Source organism: Plectropomus leopardus, chromosome 19, assembly GCF_026936395.1.
Source record: "Plectropomus leopardus strain MGB_pleo_1.0 chromosome 19, ASM2693639v1, whole genome shotgun sequence".
In the NCBI taxonomy this organism is placed as follows: Eukaryota; Metazoa; Chordata; class Actinopteri; order Perciformes; family Serranidae; genus Plectropomus; species Plectropomus leopardus.
Genome location: NC_142194.1, coordinates 23,932,769 through 23,955,427, shown reverse-complemented (window position 1 = coordinate 23,955,427; position 22,659 = coordinate 23,932,769). Strand labels below are relative to the sequence as shown.

The following is a 22,659-nucleotide window of genomic DNA, read 5'->3' as shown; positions in this document are numbered from 1 at the left end:
AATAATGTTAAAATTTGACAGTAAAAGAGTGGATAGAAATTCTTACAGCACACCAAAGGCATGAGTATCTTTTCACAAAGGCATGAAACCCAAAGCTATATTCTTAAACAATTTATTATTAACAGATCCACAATCGCAAAGCTCAAGCTCCCAAATTACATGACAGTTTGGTTTCATCTGTTGACTTCACCTCTTGTAATAACAAGCTGTCAAAACGGTTTTCTATACAGTGCTCTAGCGACCTCTAGTGGATCCAACCTAAAAAACAAAAAAAGAAAAGGAAAAAACAAAAACAAAACAAAACAGTGCACCAGATTGTGAACGACTCCTCCATTTGTGCCGAGTTTGGTCAAGGGCATGTCCATGTGTACAGATTTGCTATTGATGACAGCTACATTCTAACCAAAAGGAGTGAGAGGGAAATGATCATTGCAGTCTTTACAAATGTAGAATATAATCAGATTTATTCCTCGTCAGCCATAGATGTTTTTACCTCATGTAATGCCCTCTTGTTAACGGCCATCATGCAGCAGAACCAATACAAACAGTGAGATTATTCACACATATGTTTGGAACAAATAAGTCCAGTTTTTATTATTGTGGTTTCTGTTAATGTAGCAGTGGCGCTCCAACCTGAACATTGATAAATAAAACACTGACAAAACTGTAATCTTTTTTCCTTTTCTGTAAGGATCATTTGTTATCCTTAAGACACTGTGAAGAAAGAATAACCAAATTTATCATCATTCCACACAATTAGATTTTCCTTGACCAATGTCCTTATGCAATAGAATGTTTGTTTGTTTTCGTCTTTTAAAAAAATCCAACTCATCCTGGGAAGAACGTGTTGGGTGGCGGCAGCGTTCTCTCCCTGTCCAAGGCCCCTCAGGAATAACTTGATGTTTTGCTACCAACATCGTCCTCCTGCGATCCCATACTCTGGAAAAAAAGTGTCACATGGTAAGAATGTTACCTGACAGGAAAACTTAGGAAAACGGTTCCTGCTGTGTTTCCAAAAACAGTTTTGTTATATGCGGGGCCATTTAAATTAAAAAAAAAGAAAAAGAAAAAGAAAAAGAAAAAGAAAAAAAAGCACATATACAACTATTTTATCTGAAAAGCTTTGCAGGGAAAACCTATCCATTTCCATGAGTCTGTGTTACACATTTGAGGGTGTTCCATATTTTAATATCAAAATTGAATTTCTCAAAAACACTGCTTCTTGGAACAAATCCCTGAAAGACATAACCATCTACTCCTTCCAGTTTGTGATGATGTAAGTGTAGTGGCGATGCCTTTGTGTGGTTGTTTTTTTTAAACAATTTCAACAATATTTATGATTGTGTGTTACTGTGTTCACACTCCTTTTTGTTTTTAATTTAATTCTAATACATATAAAGAATCTACACAATGAATCTAAATGATATGAAATTGTCCGTCTGTCTGTCCTTGATTTTCTCAACAACTGTTCATCTGATTGACTTCACACTCATCTGGTGTATTGCTTACTGCAAACTCTTAAGATCTACAGGATATTTTTATTAGTAGCGCATGACTACTGCCACACTGCCAAAGAACATGGCGGATACAGCTCGGCCTCTGTCACTTGCTACAGTACATTCAAGAATAGCGGAGAGACCGGAGATGTTAGAATTTAGCAGAAACAAACATTTAAGGCATCAGCAATATAACATTCAGAATTAATGCTTTGACTTCACTGACTGAGCTTTTGCACCCAAATGTCAAGTATACTATTTATGGTCGGGTACTGTTTACATTAAAACAGACTTATTTGACATTTCACGTTCTCATCGCAAAAATCGAATTTTTGAACAAGCTGTAGAGGCGGCATAGTAGGGTAAAATTCTGCTTCTTTGCTCTTTTCTTAACACACAGAGCGAATCTTCTGACCTGTCTGTCGGCTTGTAAATGTGCATGCATGTGCCTGCTCATCTAACAGTGTTACTAGGCTATTATTAACCCTTCGACACCTGAGAAAATTGGCTTGATTTCTTTCAAAACTATGGGAGGGCGGCAAGCAACATAACAAGACATGGCTCAAAAATTTAAAAAAAAAAAAAAAAAAGTTAAAAGAAATTACTGGAAAATAAGCACACAAACACACAAAAAGTAAAAATAACCCTTCAGTTTCATGGCCATTTTTCGCTTGAAAATTCGTACCCAAATTTTAGATCAATTCCTTGTCAACTCTGACTAATATTTGCAGTTTGAATGACATTTCTTGCCAAGTTACACCTTCTGTTTTTCCCTGTGTTTTTTAAAGAAATCAAACCAACTTTCTCCAGCTTCAGCAGTTAAAATGATTGTCAGTGCAGGTGTCTAAATGCAGTGCAAGAGAACTGATGTTGATCCAGTTGTTAATGGATTCAAAGAAAATAAAGAAGAAAAGAGACCACACGCCAAAAATATTGTGGAAGATCAGTGCTGCGGCTATAGTTTTGGCTAACTGCAAAACAAACTTAATGGCAGGGGAGCAGCTGGGAGGACCGCTTCCTGGCTTTGGGGCGCTTTCACCTCCTGTCTGAAGTTTAACCCGGCAGCTCCAAAAAGCTCCGTTAAGCTCCGTTGTCGGCCTTGGAGGTTTCAGGTTTCAAAGTGCTCGATGGCACTTCCGTCTCATGTAAAGCTGGCGCTCTCACCCAGATGCGCTCTAAGGTACCGACATTTGGCATTGATGGATTTATTGCGAATTGGTCATACTAACGCAACTCAGTTGGTAGCCTTAAGAGTACAGAGTTTGGTATGAAATTCTAACACTCTAACACTGTTAGGGGATGCAACTATGTCATGGCAGGTGGCACAGGAGCCAAAGAGCAGCAGTGTTGAGTGTGAAGTTGTTTGGATGAGCCGTTCTCAAGAAAGCCACAGTAAGCATGTTTAGAACAGACCAAGCCCTAGTAAATATAGGTTAATCTAACACTAAGGCCCATGCCATGACATTCACAAGGGCAGATTTGTTAAGATTCCACAAAGCAGAACAAATCCCAACATATTAAAAAATGTCCAATAACAGTAAAAAATATTAATATTTATACATTTGACGCTGTTACCTTCTGCACAAATTGTGGGTTTACTGTGATTTCTTGATCCATAGACTTTAGTTTCTCATCCAGCTCTATACATTTCAACATCTGAAAGGAGAAAAAAAAGACACTTAAAAAGCAGTTACCACCAAACATACATTAATCTTTGCTGAAACATTGACATTACGATTAAGCAAAGTAAGAAAACAATGTAAGCAGAGCTGGACATCTTCACCTCTTGGTCAATTTTGTGGAGCATTGCTGGGTTATTGTATTTTTCGGGGTTGTCGTGGAAGCAGACCATGCCATCCTTTTGGTTAATGCTAGCGTAGATCTCACCATCCTCAATCTGCACGGGAGCACAAGGAACAGCATGGTTAAAAAATGATGATACGGATCAACAGTTAAAGGCTGTTTGGTAGAAAATCGGCAAAACTTTTATTTGTAACAGGAATTAGAATAAAAAGAAATTAAAAAAAAGAGAAAACTGATCGATCAGCCAAAGATCTGGCCCTAAAAGAACCAAAGCTTTTAATAACCAAAGTAAGAGGTGTTCTGAAAGAAGAAGAAATACCGGGAACATATTGTTTCACCTTTAGGGCCCATTTTAATATCACACACACTAATGTGCACAAAATGCGCCTTTCAAAATCACGCCTTAAAAAAATGTTGTTTTTTTTTAACCAGCATCAGTCCTAATCATAAATATCAAATATTCATTCATTTTCAGAATTTTAACCCTTTAAATGCCAGGTTTATGTCATGATGCCACTATGTTTTTAGATGAAAAATAAAAAAAACACAAAAATTAAAATACTTTCAATATAGTACACGCTAAGTTTCTTGATTATCACAGCCTAGGATATGTCAGTCATTTGCAGCTACATTGATTGTGACAGTAGCATGTATGTCAAATACTACTTACAGTCATACTAATACAAAATAGTAAAAATTACAACCTCCAAAGCAAAAGCCCAGAATGACAGCCAGAAAAAATACAATGCCTGTGTTTATGTTTTGATGGCTGCAGGGTCAAAAAAATTGCACAAAATGGCACATTTTTTGTATGAATGAATGTAACAATTTTGTTTGCACTGTGTATTTTACCCTTACTGTGGGAGCTGAGCTAGAAATTCTAAAATAAAAAACAGTCCGTCAGGGTTAAAATACATAATCAATATCATAATATTTCCTCCTTAATCCCCAATAATGCATGCATGCATGCATGCATACTTAATATGCAGGGATTGTAAAATTTCTTTGATTTCAAGTAGTTGTATGGATGACATGTCAGACTGGCCTTTTGTGCTTTTTGTTTGCATGCTTAGTCTTTCTGGAACAACTTACCATGTGTAAGACATATTTCTCTGCTTCCTGGGGGCCTGACAGCTGCACTCGACTCGCCATGTCTTGCAAAGACAGTGTCAGAAAGGTCTGCAGGAGGCACATAAAACAGATTTGATATTAACAGATTAGACTGAAGGATCTACTGAACCCTTGAGTGTAACCTCAAGTACAGTTACTTTTCTTTAGTTAAATGTTTGTTGGATCTTTGCATTTGGTTGATTGATGTTTACATTGCTCCATTAAAAGCAAAAACATTAATAACCCAGAAATAAATCAGGATTTTAAGGTAACCAAAACATTTAAATGTCATGACACAGACATTATGTGACATGATGAGAAATGTTACTCGTCTGAAGCTGATGAGCAAGCTCTTGTTTCGTATCGGTTTTGCTCAGCTTCTAAACACGAGCAACAGCTGGCTATCAGATGTCGATGTCTGCCTTCACTCACCCATGTTTTGGGGAAGGTTCCTGTCATTTGGATTACTGTCAGCTCTAACAACTTGCAGCAAATTTATAGTGGAAGAGGATTGAGACATCTCCAGATGTCTTAGATCAGAGTTTAGTCCCAGTGCAACCAAAGTTAGAGCGTCTTAAGCTTCTGTACGGTGACATATTTCCCAGTGAAACGAAATATTCGAGCAATGTACAGTTACAAGATGGACAATAAATTTCTACGCATTTCATTAAACTATTAAAAAGTGGGCAGACTTAGAGTTTACAGATCTAAAGCAGACTACTGGCTCCACACACACACCTATCTCGATGGTCAGATCAAGAAAAGGTCGCGAGGAAGAGGGAAACAAACAAAGCTTTTGCCAGACAGCATTTAAACACATGTCTCTTCCTATCTCTCTATGTTACTACATTAGCTACTATAACCCATGAGCAGAGCAGCTGGGTTTTAGTACTGAATATCTTTAAGGTATCGACCGAAATATCCAAGGACCAAATGATACCGAAACTTCTCCAGTCAAATGATATATGCAGTCTATCCATCACCATTCAGACTTTTTAATTGCCACTCTGAATTAAGATAAGACAGAACTTTTTTCATTTTATTAAATTTAATTAATTAAATGTAAGACCAATTTTACAATAACCACATCTTCAGAAAAATAAACTAAGCAGATATCAGTGCCTTAGAGTTAGAGACAATTTTGTCCAAAAGTTAAAGGTTTGGTCATATACATGTATATGAGTGTTGCTGGTTCTTCTGTCCTGAGATGGATGAGATGGTAAATTATTTTTAAAAAATTAGATAATAACAATTATTTTTAAGATTTTACGATGCAACATCAGAAAAAAACGGTACATAAAATCCTACTTCCCCATGTCTGAGCATTTTTAAGACTTTTGAAACACTGAAGACATTTAATACCAACTGATGCTTTATTTATAGATTATTGAATTTAATGTCTTTTAAGATTTGTTTTAAAGATCTGCAGGAACCCTGATTCATTGTCTCTGGAGCAGCTCCAGACTTTATGCCCCGTGTTATCACAGGTATGAGTTTTAGCACTCTGGTCCTTTGGGGAAGCTGTTCATGTTTATTATTATTATTATTGGACTGTCTTACACCATAGGAATAACATGTATCAATTTTAAAACTGGCTATTTACAAAAGGTCTTGTTCTCACCTGGTCAGACAAACTTAACGAAACACCTCAGAACTGATTGATTTTAAGACACTCCTGTCTAATTCTATACTGCTGATGTCCTTTCACAGTCTACGTCCACTCCTGAGACTAAACTAAATTTAACTGAAGCAATATCCCAAATCAAAGCAGCAGTTATACAATGCAAGGGTGAGGGTTGAATGGATTCCATTCATATTTTCTTGTGATAACATCTGCCTCTCATTAATACAGAAACACAGGGAAACACAGGGAAACACAAACACGCGGGCACACCCACCTTTGTTAGCCTCTGGATGTTCTTCTTGTAGAGGGAGGAGAGGCACTGTTTGACCAGGCCTGTGTTGTTGTCTCGTGTGAACGTCTCGCTGTGTTTGTTGACCAGGCCGCGCAACTCGGCCGGGTTGTTGGTGGTGTAAACCTGAGCTAACTCGTGGTATGCGTTGCTCAGGGGCTGCGGGAAAAGCAGTGAGAGAGAAAGAAGAGGCAGGACAAAGAGAAGACAAATTATACATGAGGAGATCTTTACTGGGTTTTTTACAATGTGTTCACACTGCAAGCAGCACGATTGTTAAGTCACTGAAGTCCCCTCATTTCCTCCAGAGCTCAGCTAGTAGTGCATTTCATGACTAGCTTTGTCTAGTTGTTCTTGCCAAGTAATAATAAGCGTCCTTGCATCAGCTGAAAAAAACTTAAGATGATTTTTACTAATTCCATCACTTTTCAAGGCCTGGAAGACATGAATGTAAAACTGAATGACTTTTCTTGTTTGTTTTTTTTATGATCGTGGGAATGCTGGCTCTCTCTCTTCACGTATCCTTTCCATAATATTGTCATACACAGAAGATAATAATCTGAGCCTGTCAGTGGCAAAAACAAGCACTTTTGGTGCACTGACGGTGTAAAGATTCACTATGTTATATCTTTCAAAAATTGTTGTTTCCATTCATTACTTGGTCCCAAAACACTGGAATAGGTTCCAGGTTGGAAATATACAAAAGATGTCTATAAATGGAAGCTTTGTATAACACCTTGGCGAAGGGACTACAGATGAAAAATAACGTCCTGGCTAACGCTGGCATTTTTATACTTTATGTATATATTAATTTGTACTGTGCCTTTAAATAAACTAAACCTAAACCTAAATGTCTGCATATGCAAATGTAAAAGGCCATAATACTACTTATTCCATCCATGCTGTTTGTCCTTACCTTGATGAACCTCCCTACTATCTGTGAGGTGTATTTGGGCAGCGGCTGCACTTTGCCGTGGAGAATGAGCGACACCAGGATGTATTTCTTATAGGCTTCCAACATGATGTGGCTCACTGCCATGGCTGGAGTGGTTATTGCCTGACAAGAGAAAATGAGACACTCATGTTCTTTTAAATACATAACAGAGAAAACTGACATTCGATTGCATTTGGGGCATACATAGGTACATGCAACAAATTCTGAAGAGTTAATGTTCACATTAGAAACCATTTTCAAATAAAGTTTACTATGCCATCACATGCATGCATGTCAGTGCATTTATTTCAAGAATGTGAGAATACCTGTTCATAAAAATACAGTGCTCTTTCAAAGTTTTTGAGGCCCGTGTAGATCATGCCACCATAGTAGTAGTAACATAAAAAGTGCTTTGCGTCGTATGCTCCGTTCTCCTTGCAGATGTCCATCATGTCCAATTCCAAGAAGGGCAGGGCGGGCTTGAAGCACTTTGCTAACAAGCACAGCTGTAACGAAAAAAAAAGGTATGCAGAGAAAATAAATCGGAGGCTTACACTGGACAGTCACAATGGGACAGAATTGTGCTGCAAATAAGCCTTTGTTTGAATTATTTAACACAAGCCTTTAAATGGAATAATCAACAAGTATGCATTTACCGAAGGACGAGATCGAAAACAATGAAGATAAATGAGATAGCTTGGATTTGAATCACAACAACACAGCTAAGGAAATCAAATTTAGCAGCTAAATTAGAGTGAAATCATGAGGATTTCAGGGACTCACCTGACACAGGTCTGCATGAACTGAGGTAAGTTGGTTTGTGTTCATCTGCATTTTGTCTATTGCCTGTTTTAGGACGACAACACCCCTCAATGGCTGTCAGAGAGGGAAAAACACAGTCTGTTAGTTATTCAGCTTCCCAGAAACATCCACACACACTGAAAACGGTCTGGGCCTGTGCCGCACTTTAAAATGTATTAAAATATTTAGAACAAGACAGAAAAGGAAAACATGCTACTCCTGGGCGCAGAGACTCTGCGGCGCACAAGCAATAGGATGACTCATTTGGGCCTTGTCTTGGCGAACGGTGGTGAAAAATAAGCTCAAAATGTACTAATGTCACTATGGCCCGGGAACACTGCTTTTGCAGCGAGGTGCATATGACATTAAAAATAGTTTCAGCCACTCATATGCCACGCTGCACTGTGTCCTTCAAAATGTCATACACACATAACGGGCATGTTGACAAGGACATGTCACAGTAACGAGAACATCATGGAAAGCTAAAAAATATTACAAAATACAACAAAGACCAACACTGTTACTGTTGTTCAGCAGGAAGACGTAGATGTGTCTCCATAGGACAACATTCACAAGCCTTTGTGTTGTGCTGTCTAAAGTTTGAAACTGTGTGTGAAGGACAGGTTAATGAGTGTGTCTTCCATGGAAAAAATAACAACAAAACTCTGTGCAAGGATAGAAAGGTTTTTTGATTCTATGGGCTCCTGTGATTACCTACTTCAGATTACCAAAGTGATAATGCACTGAAGTGATTTCATGGTGAAGTCTGCCAAAACTAATAAAGGTTTATTTTGATGTATTTGAATTTTATTGTACTGATTTATTTTCTTGAGACTCCTCTATGTGGAAGCACATGTTGCCATGATTTATAATTTGATTGTTTGTTTGCCAAACTGTGACTAGTCCTTTTTGTTTTCTTTCCTCTTTGTTTTCACTGCTGCTGTGAGTCATGAATGAAAACATTCAGACTGCAACTGTAACATGCATCTGCATAATCGATAAAGACGTAACCACTGAAGAAAACACTTTTTCCCTGCGAGGATGTAGACACTAGTGCAATTTTTTTTTCTTACTAGTGACACTTTAAATTGAGCTGCATAAAAATATGCAGCTTACCTTGCGTCATATTTCATCAAGCATTAGTTGTCTGCATTTTATACACTATATTAGTAATTAAAAAAACACATTTCACTCAAAAATCAAACATCAACAATTACTGCTGAATCGTTCGGAGATTTAAAAAAATATTTAATTTTGAATTAAAGCTATGTTATGATAACTAAACAGGCATTTCACTCCCGCCAATCAGATTCAACGGTCTTACCTGTTTCCGCTCTACAAGGGCATTTGTCAACTGGTGGCAGAGACCAGCAACTGTGAGAGGAAACAGACGGGAAGAAAGGTGTTAAATTATTGATTTATTCTTTTAGTGCTGAGTTAAGTGTAAAGTGCTGCTCGAGTGGCTGTTCAGGATACATCTACATACACAGCAGTTTATGGTTCACAGACATATTCCTGAGCGAACAAATACCTTTAAATAATCTTGCAGTTTTTCCACCACATCGAAAGTTCAAGTGTGCCAAAAAACTTTAGAAAACATTTGTAATACAAGGTTCCTACAGGTTACAGCAAGTAAAATTTAAGACTTTCAAAATGAAATTTAAGACCGATTTAACTGTGACCAACACTGGGGAGAAAAAAACGGAGAAAGAAAAAACATGACACTTATAACTTAAGGTTAGGAAGAATTTTTAGCCAAATATTCGCTTTACTATAAAACATGACTTCTGGGTGATAGCAATGCAAGTGGTATTCTGTGAATTTTTCTTTTTTCAAGTTACCTATTATTTTGAGATTTAACAATGCATTGTCAGAAAAAACATTCATAAAATCATAACTTCTATGTCTTTGCACTTTTAAGACTTATTAAAAATTCATTTAAGACATTTTAAGACCAATTAAGACCTTATTTTTAGATTGATTAAGCCATTGCCTTTCAAGACTTTTCAAGGATCTGCGGGGTCCATGTAATAATTTGTCTAACAGCAGGACATTCACAGAAATTTGTAACAGCAGATACCACTGAGGACACCACATTAAATACACATAACTGCTATAATCTACGTTAGAGATGGAACATGTTCTTATTTTTTATTGATACTACAAATCCTCTGAGACCTTCTCAGTTATGCAACTTAGTATAGTACTTGCATGAGAAGAGTGAGCATAACTAATGTAAAGTGTGATATATTCTAGCAGACAACGGTGCACATTTTAGCAGAGTACATGCTCTCAACAAAACAATAACCAAAATAACACTGATCAGTTTAGAAATCTTTTCTTTGTTCTACTGAAAACTTGTGCAACATAAAAACCACCAGCATGATACAAACATACTTAAGACATCTAGGAGTGAGAGGCATGGTTAGTGTGGACTTACAAGTGTCTGTTGCATATCTAATGTGCTCCCCATTGCAAGTACTGATGAAGAGCTGGACTTGGGAAAAGAGCGTCTCAAAGTCAGGGATGTTTGGCATGGAGAACTTCACAAATCTGGAAGGCAAGAGAAGGAGGTGAGCACAAACCTTGCAGAGAACAAAGGAGACCTTAACACAGGCCTTAAAAGGTATAACATGCAGGAAGTGTTGGTTAGTGGTTGTAAATGTTATCACCATCGAAAGTGAAAGCTAACACCGGGTTTACTTTCATTTGCTATGTTTGCATTTTTTTGGTTGCTGTTTCCCTGATTTTTTGTAGCCTCCTCTTGGATTCCCACTATTTTCTTGCACTTGGTCTGTAACTGTCTAAGAACATCCCAAACACATCACAATAAGAAAATAATAGAATAGAGGTAGAGGGCAGAGGCTCTGCAGATAAATGCACCGTCACACACATCTAGTAGGTCTTAAGTGAGGATTGAGACGGATTACTTCTGTGTGAGTCTACACTTTTTTTTTTTTTTTTTAAAGAAAAGTCCTGCACAGAATACCAAATACCAATACAACATATTGGCATTTGGAATGAAAATTAAAAGACAGAGTTGGATGGTTTAGTTGTTCGGTCATGTCCATGTGCAGAGTCAAATGATATCTATGGAAATGTGATTAACTTGAAGTTTTAAGCTTTGTGATACAAGTAATTCATAACATTTAATATTTTGTTATAGTTCACGGTTAAAAACAACTACTTAGACAAATGTACTCTGTATGAATTGCTGCCCCCCGCCCCCTTTTTCTTTCTTTCTTGATATTTCTATTTTCTTTTAACTGCCAAGGGATTACAGATGTAAATTAGCAGCTCCGCTGACTCCTGACTCCGGCCTATTTACATTTGTATTTTATACTGATGTTTATTAATATGCTGTTTCCATTTTAAATCAACATGAAATTAAATTAAGTGATTTTCATAACTGTTAAATATTCAATGCAGCACTGGCATTTCTTGTTTCACTAAAAGATAAGAATTAATCCCTTTCTGTTAGTTCAGATGGCTGTACATGCAACAGGTAACTTTTATCTTCTTTGTCTCTAAATCAAATTTTCTATGCTACATGCAACAGGCTGCCTGTGTTTTCTGTAAATAACAAAATAATACTGAGAATAAGGAAATGGCGACTTTTACTCATGATGCATATTCTAGATCATTTATGTGATTTTTTTTTTTTAACCAACCTGGCAACTCAAATTTTACAGGGTTGCCACACATTTTCATTGACAAATTTCCAAATTTTTCCATGATTTTTCAGTGACCCAAATGTAATGAACATTCACAACATGTAACACTAAAACAATGATGAAGTAAACTTTACTCCAAATGTTAATTATTACTTTAGCATCATTCTGCCATGCCAGAACACAAACAAACAAACAAACAAACAAAATCAGTATCAGGTAATAATGTGAAAAGTTTCCTGTTAAAACAAGATGTTTTTTCACATTTTAACAAGATATTGTCACATTACTACGTCATACATTTTAGAACAACAAACTTTTCTTGTAACAACAAGATGCTATTTGTCACGTGACGTGAAAGGTTTTATGGTCAAACATGATAAGTTTGTGTGACATAATAATGGTAAAATATATTTTCTATAAATATCTCTTTTTCTGGCATGGCAGCACTACTCTGTAATCTGTAAATTATTGAAGATTAATATAAAAAAATAATTTCCTTGCACACAACAAAATTCCATTCTTTCCCAAAACTTTCGATGGCTTTTCAAAATTCCAATATTTTTCCAGGCCTGAAAAATTAGTTTGGTAAATTTAATGACATTTCCAGGTTTTACATGAACCCTGATTTTAACCTAAAAGCTGGCACCCAAGTTGCGTTCATCATTTTTTCTTTGGTAACTGCCTAGGTAACTACTGAACCAACTTATTCATCACATAAGTACAACATCACCTTTACAAGATACAACAAGTTTAACATAATCTCATGACCCAGTTCAAAAAAAAATGGAGCAGAAACAAAGAGCATTGCGAAGATGTGAATGTAATGGAACACAAGTCTGGACAGAAATTAGCTCAAAGGTAAACACCACATAAAACAAAACAGCAGCAGACTTCACAAGACACAGAGAGTTCTTTACCACACTGCCAATGGCAGCCTAGCAAAGATTAAGACCGTAGCGGGCTACTTACAGGACAGCCAGTACGCCCAGGGAGTGCTCCTGGATGTCCAGGGCCCCCAGCACCGTGTCCAGGTGGGACAGATTTTTGGCCAGCAGCTCCCCACTCTTGTTGATCAACTCGCACAGCTGAGTCATCTGGCCTGGGGGTCGAGGATAACATTGGGAAATTAAACCACTTTGGGCCCTATTTCATGCCCTTTAGATCTTTGGAAGGACACAGATCTCATATCTAAGACAGATTACATCGCAATGCCAGATGGAAATCAATTTATGGAAAGGCCTGTTTTTAGGCAGGCAAGCTGTTTTGTAATTAAATTAGGTTGTTATACTGGAATTTATGTCATAAAGTTCAACTTTTTTCTTGTGGCACATAGGAGGAACACATGCAAAAAGATGTAACTGCATTAAATTGATATTGATAGAATTGATATTTTAACACTTCCCTTATCACAGGGATTGTAAATGAGGAGGTCAAAATAATTAAAACCACAAAGGACAGGAGGGCAATACTTTCCCCCCAAGTATACTCAGGCAATTTCGTCAATTTGTCAGTGCTCGAAATAATGATAAAATAGCAATTCCTTGTCTACAGCTGTCAAAAGACTATTCTTTATAAATTCAGAAAATAAACTGACTTACAAAATGATTCACAAACATCGCTCTGTGGCTGAGTTTTTCAATATAAATCGGCCGGTTTGGTGTCCTGTCAAGGCCTTGCAACAGAGGTAAAGCAAATGAGATTGACAGATGACTTTAAACCAATAATATTCGCCAATTCCGTCCGCCAGCCAATCATGTGAGGCCAGGGCGGGACTACCGGTAGGCAGTGCTCAGAAATTATTTTCTAGATCAAAAACAAAAAGTAAGATTTTGACATTTTCTTTGATATTCCACCTTGTTCGCTGTTATTGTAGGCGTCCCTGTGTCCTAACGCATCTTCTGGTGATACTTTAGAGAACTCTCGCCGCCACAGAAAGTCATTTTAACGGTGTGTTTACATGATAAAGCAAAAAGAGGGCTCTGACCAGTTTGGCTGCCTAGCTATCGGCAAGGCATTGGGTAGCATATGCTAGCTAAGTAGCTAATACTTCCCACTCGAATGAGTTTAGCAACCCTACCTTGAGCGGAGAGCTGCCGCACATTGTTCACAAACTGCTCCAAGGCTGAAGCCATTATTTCCTGGGTCCAAAGTGGAGGTAATTTGCACTGTTTTTCATTCAAACGTCAGAAACAACTCCGTCCGGACTAAGACAGGGGGCCACACAGCCGCCACTGAGGTGAAGCTATCGCGAGACTACAAAAACAGAACAGACTGCAACGAGATTTACGAGCCGACCACTGGATTCTTAAAGGGCCAGGTCTGGGCCAGATTCACAATGTGCCGAAAGTGTCACCATATTACAATTTGAACGAAAGCATTTTTTTTTTTGCAGTTTGCAATCTATTTTCCTTGTCTTAATTGCAGAACACTCAATTTGTCTATTTTAGACCGCGGTGTCAGTTCTTCCTTAAAGCAAAAATAAATACAGGAACTGACGTACAATTTGCCGGGTTTTCAACAAAGATGTTATAAAATGTAAGAGCTCCTCTCTAATGACTTTAAATCATCCACTGATTATTGACTGGATACGAAATACAAGTACTCAATTCAGTGTTTAACTTTTAAATTTGAACTGATATTCTGAGAACTGGGAAAATTTCAGCTCTGGCATTCATACATCCTCTTTCTACACCCCTTACTGAGTTCAGGGTTTAAATCCAGGACTTTGCAATGCCAACTCCAGAGCCAATATGATGCCTCTGCAGTTTTGTATTTCTGTCATTTTATAGGTAAGTGATGACATAATCAAACACATTAAAAGACAAGTTTTGACTTATGGCTACTGCTAAGTATTCACTCTTTAAATTTGGTTGCCTGTTAAATTCATCAACTTCATAAACTTTGGTTATCTTTGAGATTATACTTACTGCACGCTTAATACTTAAGACTTCACAAATATATATATATATATATATATATATATATATATATATATATATATATATATATATATATATATATATATATATATATATATATATATATATATATGTATATATATATTGCTGCTGTAACTATATTATTGCTGTAACTGTTTTTGTTTCAGCAACTGTACCAGATTACAATAACATTTACTTGGTGATGTAATTATTGCAACTTGTTAAATGTAACTAGTTACTCCCAGACACTAAATGTAATAATAACTGGTGGTAAACCCTTTTTTTCTTTCTTTTTTCCTTCTAAAATTGCAAATTTCTATAACTGCAAATAGAGAACCCCAGTAATGAATCCTAAAACCCAGAAATGAATGAGCATTTCAGCACCTCTGGTTCTCTCGTCACAGTGTCTATGGGTCTTTTTAAAATGGGTTCTTGGTTAAAAGGCTGACATATGGTTAATACTGAAGAGACTTTCACATGTTGTTTTATGACATAAAATAAGTCTATAATAGCCTACCCCACAAGCTTTGAAGCTTTTATGTGTCTCAAAAAAGGCAGTTACTAACAAGTGGCTAAATGAGAAGACTTCAGAACATCATCACGCTGAACAGTGTGAAACATAAATTTGCAGCCTAGTAGCGGTGGCGACATGACCAAGTGTAGTCTGTTTTAGCCTAGCAATAGCTTATTACTTCTTGCAATTGCATTTAGGCTTAAAAAAATCTGAAAGTAGTGTTTGCGTCTGAAGATTATCTTGCTATACAAAATGTGTTAGTATCATTAAAGTTTTTTACCAAATAGCTTATTTTCTGCAATAATAAAAAAGCCAGTGGAAAAATCCCATAGGCTTTTGGACAAAGGAATCAAGGCAATGTTAGCTTCTGGGTTGGCCTACAGAAAAACATCATTCCTGGGGAACTCTATTTGCAGGTGCACGTTCAGTTATTCATCCATGCCCCAAAACACATTGCAGGATGCGTAAGTCTAACAAATTACGTTTGAAGAAATACATATAACTTTATCCACTTAGGACTGACTATCACGTGTCACATTTAAGCAGAAATAGTCTCTACCTATAGTAAAATAATAACATAATGATCAAGTAATAATCATAATCATAATAACATCAGTGGTCCTAAAATCTTTTCTTTTTTTGTTTCTTGAATTCCAACTTTGCAATATTTTATAACTGCAAATTGTGCCTTTATGGCTCTAACACAAAACAACACAGGAGTGAGACATCCTGTTCCTTAATCATATCTTTGCTGCGTGCAGGCTGCTTGTACAGTTTGTTCTCCAGCTTCTCTCTCCTTAGTGCCGCAGTACCAGCTATGTACTACTTGTTTACGCTTAGGAAGCACCAACAGCCAGATGTTACAGATGCTGTGGATTTGAGAAAGGCTATTGGTAGCTACCGGGACAGTTAATACACACTGACAAACGATGCAAACAGCTCATATGACACTGTGGTCAAAGGCATGTCACATTTGACCTGCCTGCCGCTGCTGCTGTGCAGCTAGCCTGTCAGCTAAAGTTAGCTACCGACCGTTAGCTCAGCCGCTGAATGGGAGTGAGACGCCCAGAATAATAAGCTGTCAGTGACACAAAACTTAACAAAAAGATAAGAAAACCCCAGCAAATGTTGAGTGCTAAAAGTGCCGCAGTATTGAGAAAACTTTTAGACTCCCATGCGGACCTTCTCCAGTGTGATCTCTCGTCGTTTGGACAGGGTTCAGTGACAGCTACTGCGGCAGCCGCTCAGTCAAGGGTCAACGATGGTATTACTGCTGAGTACTACACGCCTACTCGGACGAGGGAAAACTTTGCTCCGTGATCCTTTTAAGAGGATTTGCGTAAACATGTCGTCCTCCCGCGCTTCTGGTAAGAGACTGCGGGTTCTGGTTGACATGGACGGGGTCCTGGCGGACTTCGAGGGGGGTTTCTTGAAGAAGTACCGGGCCCGATACCCGGACGAACCCCACATCAGCCTGGATGACAGGAGAGGGTTTTGGGTGTCAACGCAGTACGGGCAGCTGAGGAGTGACCTGTGTGTAAGTGACATGTATACATGTGTAATATTATAGTGTTGTAGTTACTTCTGTTCGCATGTGCAACCAGAGCCAGAGGTGATTGAGCTGGTTCCCCAGGGTCTCCAGTAAATTAGTTTTATTTGAACAGAATTTAATTAACACGACTAGGCAATATCCCATTTATAGACTGTGTGTTAAACACAGTCTCACCACAAATATTGTGTGCAGGGTTTCCTACACATTCATTTATTTCTGGTGGCCCACCACGATTAAAACATCTGCCGCCACATGTTGTTTATCCATTTTTGGATCTGGCCCATTCATTAGGACCACTGTATGCCATTCAGTTATTCATTGCAACACACTCGCAGAGCATACTCTGGGCACAGAGGGAGCAGTAGAACGTGCAATAATTATGCAAAATTGCACATTAAAGCCACTTTATCTGTTTTTGTGACAATGAAAAAAAACTCCCCCTGGTTTAAAAATTATGGAAAATATGTCTAATTTGTGTTATGTACACAAATCATAAACCATGTCAGGGGTACAAGGTCCATGTTGAACATGAGCGCAGAAGAAGAAATAGACCACAAATATGTTCTTAGTTTCTACATTCTCATTATTAAAACACTCAAGAAAGCTGTGCAGTGCAGTCTTATTCAAATATGTACTTTTCTATTCCTTTAGGGAACAGTGTCTGGCTCACCTCGAAACGCTCAATGTTTGAACAGACGGCCTTCAGAGTGTGAATGTATTCATAAACCTTATCAATGTACACTGATACAAAGCTGCTTTCTGTTCTTTTTAACTGCAGGAAAAAGCTATCAGTATCTGGGAGTCCAAGGACTTCTTCATAGAACTGGAGCCACTGCCAGGAGGAGTGGAGGCGGTCAAGGAGATGGCCAAGATGGATAAGTAAGTCTTGAAGATACTGTTAATTAATGTGTTCAATACACTTATTGAACAAATTGAACTGAATACAAAAGAGCACTCTTTTTTGTGCAGTTTTGTACTGATACTCAGTTTTTTCTAATGCCTATCGTACACTAGAAGACGTTTAAAAGACCTAAAAAGGACTAAAGCTTGACATAAGGTCACATCGAAAGACTGAGTATTTAGTCACAAACTATGAGATTTTTCAAAGACGGGATCTTGCATTGCCACTATTTGCAAGATTAAAACTAGCTTTTCAAATTATTACCCATTGATCTGATCAGATCAGCTGTGAACATATCTACAGATCAGTCATCCTCCCTGCAAGATATAAACTACTGCTGCGGAAAAAAATAACTCATGGGGAGCTCTTGGCTGCGTTCACAGACCTTAAGGGGAGGGGACGCAGAATGATACAAAGGGACATACATTTAAAAGAAAAAGGAAACGAAAGTTTGCTGTTGTCATTTTCCTTTTTGCTATGTCAGACATTGACTGATGGAGAGGTTTAGTGTCCTGCTGCCTCGCTGTTTCAGAGGCTACTTCATCCATAAATATAAAAATATTGAGATACATTGGCTGCTGTGCTTCCAGTGCACTCTGTGTGCCCTGGTCAAAGCGTCTGTATTTATAACAACTTCTTTGATTCACTTAAGTGTAATCTGAATCAACATGGAGAGGGCTGTGATTACCATTTCTGGTTGCATTTTCAGAAGCACATGACACAATGGAACAACATGTGAAAATAGCCATCATATTTATGTTTACATTTCCCCTCCTGGTGGGAATGAACTGCTTTGTTTAACCCAGATGAACCTGTTTTCTTATCAGGGGAATCTGCCATATGGTGTGATCACAGACTTTGTTTTTGACTTGAGCTGACCCTAAAATAGCTCCCAGTTATAAAGAGCCAGTGTGTCTGTCAGGTACAAGCAGCTAAAGGATAAAACTGTTTTTAATTTTTCCACTCTGGTCTTGTTGATGTCCTTTCTTTCCGCAGCACAGATGTCTTTATTTGCACCAGTCCTATAAAACATTACAAACACTGCCCATATGAGAAGGTAAGCCCTCTGCCATTCAACAACATCTACTCTGTCCTCTTCAAAAATGACCTCTGTTTTGCCTTTTTCTAATTAGATCTCATTTCCTGTGTTTGTGTGTGTGTGTGTGCATATGCATGTGTGTCCAGTATGCCTGGGTAGAGAAACATTTGGGCAATGACTTTCTGGAACAGGTCATCCTGACCAGAGACAAGACCGTAATCACCGGGGACATCCTCATAGACGACAAGCCTGACATTCTAGGTGAGGATTAGAGGCGTGTTAGTGTGTGCGTAGGCAGTGTTCGTCTCGTCACAATAACAAAACTGAATACTTTTTTGAATTTAGGCAATACATTACAAAAGAAATTGATATTCTGTATTGCAAAAATAGTCATATTTGTTGTCCCCTGGCACATGATGAATTTGGTTTCATCAGATTTAAAGCTGAAAATTCTACGTATGATTGCATAATGAGTCCTCGATTTCATTCAAAAGCGGGCAAAAGCAAGTTTCTCATTTCCAGCTGTTGACGCTCACATTAGGCGGCCAAAATAAAAACACTCGCAGGCAGATTGGATTAGCCGTAGCTGTGGATGGATTACATGCAGGACGAGTGAGACAGACCCAGGGCCCCAAAGTGTCAGAGGCACCCCCTGGCTTTCACCTGCAAATTTTGACTCAAATTACCACATTCTGACAAGGAAAAGACTCAAAAATGCAATGGAACTGCAATGTAACACAAAATGACAAAACAACAAACATGAAATTATCTCGAAATAACCCATAACTACTACAACGATATACAATGCAACCACAAGGAGATACAACTGACCACAAAAAAGGTAAATCCACCACAAAGATTGTGTGCAGGGTTTCCCTCACATTAATGTATTTCTGGTGGCCTGCCACATTTAAAACATATGTGGTCACACATTGCATTTCTATTTTTGGAGCTGGACCACTGTTGAAATATGTACACCTTTCAGTTATTCATTGCATCACACTCTTGGAGCGCAGAGCGTACTCTGGGCACAGATGGAGCAGCAGAATGTCAGGCACATTTAAGGTGAAACTTTACCATTCATTTTGCTGGGTCTAAAAGTTTGAATTCACCCGCTCCTCTTTGAACTGATCAGTTTTAAATGATTCAACAGATCAATTTTTCCCCCCGTGAGTCACAAACTACTGTTGAGGGAAAAAAGAACTCACGCAGAGCTTTGCCTTGGCTGCGTTCATGGACCTCCAAGAATTTTTAGAGGGCGTACAGAAGCATATGAAGGGACATGTGACGAAACCTACACCCCTCTCCCCATGTCAGCTACTGCCACACATAAACTCTACTTCTGTGGTAAACATACGACTGAAGCTGACTAGCTAATAAGGGTAACTCCACAAACTGGTTGAAAATGTCCTTTCTGACAGACTTCTTAATGTTTCTAGCTGACTTCTTTTAAAATGTGTAAAAAAAGAAACAACATTGGTCTTTTCTTGCAAAGTAGAAGTAGTTAAGAAAGCATTTCCACTGCTTAGTATGGCAGGACTGTTTTGCTTTTCCATCTGCAAAGCTGGTGGTGACATGATCAAAATGTAAATATGTTTAAAAAATAACATTTCAATGAACAGCCTTCATCATGCATGAACGTGTGTCCAAAGATTAAAAAGTAGAAAGAAGGAAGGGAAAAAAATCTGAAAGGAAGAGGATTGCATAATCCTGTTCGGTAATGTAATGTGGGTGTTCTAATTATTTGCATACATTTTCTTCAGTGTCTCATTGATACCTTGTAAGACAGCTGCCACTGTGTGTGGACTGTTAGTCTGCCGTGGTTGGCGAAAGCAAAGGTTTCTACGCAGTGAAATATGTGTGGTTGTAATGTGTTCTTACATAATGTTTGTACCTTTCCTGATCAGGCGTGGAGCCCAATCCAACGTGGGAGCACATCCTGTTCACCGCCTGCCACAACAAGCATCTTTCCGTCAGCCCCTCCCAGAGGCGACTCCTGTCATGGTCGGACAACTGGAGGGCCATCCTGGACAGCAAATGGCAGTGAGAAACTCCTTCATCCACGTGTTTCCTTGTTAGTGGTAGATGTGGGAGTCACTGCAGCATCCTCATCCCAGCACTGGTGGGTGCCACCAGTGGGTGCCGAGGTTCCAAGGGAACACTGTCTCGCAGAATCGATTTCTAAAAGACGTAGGGTAACATATTAATAGGGGAATGATCAGATAAATAAATATTCAGGTTGGATGCTTTTAACAAGGAAGAAGAAACTTGATGAACTGTCGGGAAAGGACTTTCTCTTGTTTGACCACAAGGGGGCACTCTGAGACCGAGTGTGAAGTGAACCACCTCCACCACATTTCATTGAAGAAACTGCAGGTTGAACTTGTTGTGAATAGCAGGCACTCCCATTTCTCACAGCAAAAAAAAAAAAAGCTCTCCAGGAGTCATAGGCACTAGCAAGTATGTGCAATACATAAACATACTGTAAGACCTGGACTTTAAAACACTCGTTACTGTTATGTCAGGTCGTCATACTACATGTTCATTTTGGGAGGGTACTACCATGTGTCTTGGGTCACCGTGTACCACTGTCATGCACATACAAATATATGTACAGAGATGTCTCTCATGGTTTCTAAAGAGGAGATACATTGGTGCTTTTTTTTAAATGTGTTTCCTCTGTTTCACAATGATCTATGCATCTTAACTAATACACCACTATGAGAAAAAAAATGAACAGCACATATACTGTGCATAATGCATGTTGCCAAAACCATCAAAAGTGTTGGATATACTGAGACGGTAAAAGACATGTGCTGAATATGATTCAAATATTAAAGGATAAAAAGATTGATTGGAGGTTGTGTAAGACTGTTCAGAAATTGAACAGACTTATTTCTTGATGTTAGAAAGGACCAAAACTCAATAAAGAGAGATCATTTATATTATTTTTTCTTAATGTTTCCACATGCACACTTTCACACAGCTGGTAAAACAGTTTTGAACACACCATGTTACTCCTGCAGTTCAGTTATTGTATATAAGCTAAAATGAGGAAGTAATAGCAGATCTCTTCATATTTATTATAGGATGTCATTTGTGAATTGAACACTCTTTAAAAAATGAAATATACAGTATACACACATTTTATGTCTTTGACTCACAACAGCCACAAAAATGCATTTGTCTGTTTCATCTAAAAACGTATTCTGTCTGAGGTATATTTGGCAAGCGTACATTTAAAAAAAAAAACTTTCAGTCGGTTAAATGAATTGTTGTATTCTGTTGTCAATTAAATTGTAACGTATTTTTTTACCTGGACCATATTTTCCAGTGTTTCTGTGTCTGTGTGACTAATGGGAAGAACAATTTTTGAAATTTGTACAGTATTCAGCAACAGGGCTGCAGCTGCAAAACAGACAGCAGTGTAACCACTAGGGCAAAGCAAGTGGCTGACAACATTACACAGATCTTTTTGTTAAACAGTAAGATCCTTTTAACAAAAGACAAAAAGAAAACAGCCCAGAAATCTCTATCACCAAACCCACCAGACTATTTAAAAAATCAGTAATTTTATCATCATACAAAACATTTCATTCAGAATCAACAGAAACAGAATAAAGGCTTTAAGTTTAAATCCACTTTGTTTCTGGCAGATTAATTCTGCAATTGCCTCGCTAATGTGCTTTTTGGGGACAAAGTGGTGAAGGCTAAACATACAGTATTTTATGACGTATTTTATGATGTATGCAGTGCTGTGTTACTGTGCCTCTTCAAATGTGTCAATTCAAACATGCTTTTTTCTGTCTGTGAGTTGTTTAAATGTTATCTCACTGAAAACACACAAAGAAAGGAAAAAGAGCATGACCAAGATGTGCAGTTATGGGTGCATTTGATTATCTTTGTTGAGTTTTCATACTGAGGCCCACACTGTCAAAAGCCATGTGAACTCACTATATCTTTTGGCATAAGTTTGGAAACTC

At 38.0% G+C, this 22,659-nt stretch overlaps 2 protein-coding genes across 2 annotated transcripts; one reads left to right on the top strand and one right to left on the bottom strand.

Annotated features, from left to right (window-relative positions):
* Window positions 1–96: 96 nt before the first annotated feature.
* Window positions 97–14,007, bottom strand: cops3 (COP9 signalosome subunit 3). The gene is made up of 12 exons (XM_042508554.2): window positions 13,809–14,007; window positions 12,701–12,830; window positions 10,498–10,610; window positions 9,382–9,431; window positions 8,040–8,132; window positions 7,583–7,762; window positions 7,239–7,379; window positions 6,308–6,481; window positions 4,392–4,478; window positions 3,280–3,393; window positions 3,072–3,152; window positions 97–939 (listed from the first exon to the last, which is right to left on the bottom strand). Exons 1-12 carry the CDS (start codon window positions 13,861–13,863, stop codon window positions 886–888), a joined length of 1,272 nt encoding a protein of 423 aa, XP_042364488.1. The 5' UTR covers window positions 13,864–14,007; the 3' UTR covers window positions 97–885.
* A 1,933-nt stretch (window positions 14,008–15,940) lies between these two features.
* On the top strand, window positions 15,941–21,997 carry nt5m (5',3'-nucleotidase, mitochondrial). The gene is made up of 5 exons (XM_042508042.2): window positions 15,941–16,721; window positions 17,515–17,615; window positions 18,634–18,694; window positions 18,823–18,937; window positions 20,584–21,997. The coding sequence occupies exons 1-5, from the start codon at window positions 16,446–16,448 to the stop codon at window positions 20,721–20,723; spliced, it is 693 nt and encodes a 230-aa protein (XP_042363976.1). The 5' UTR covers window positions 15,941–16,445; the 3' UTR covers window positions 20,724–21,997.
* The last annotated feature ends 662 nt before the right edge of the window (window positions 21,998–22,659 follow it).

What these genes read in the sequence shown, in the direction of transcription:
- cops3 (XM_042508554.2), bottom strand. Translation starts at nt 13,863, where the DNA reads ATGGCTTCAGCCTTGGAGCAGTTTGTGAACAATGTGCGGCAGCTCTCC. An exon ending in TAGTAGGGAGGTTCATCAAG is followed by an intron (nt 6,482 to 7,238) that starts GTAAGGACAAAC and finishes CTTTTCCCGCAG; the next exon opens with CCCCTGAGCAACGCATACCA. An exon ending in ACCCACAATTTGTGCAGAAG is followed by an intron (nt 940 to 3,071) that starts GTAACAGCGTCA and finishes CTTTTTTTCCAG; the next exon opens with AGTATGGGATCGCAGGAGGA.
- nt5m (XM_042508042.2), top strand. Translation starts at nt 16,446, where the DNA reads ATGGTATTACTGCTGAGTACTACACGCCTACTCGGACGAGGGAAAACT. An exon ending in GAGATGGCCAAGATGGATAA is followed by an intron (nt 17,616 to 18,633) that starts GTAAGTCTTGAA and finishes TTCTTTCCGCAG; the next exon opens with CACAGATGTCTTTATTTGCA. An exon ending in AACACTGCCCATATGAGAAG is followed by an intron (nt 18,695 to 18,822) that starts GTAAGCCCTCTG and finishes ATGTGTGTCCAG; the next exon opens with TATGCCTGGGTAGAGAAACA.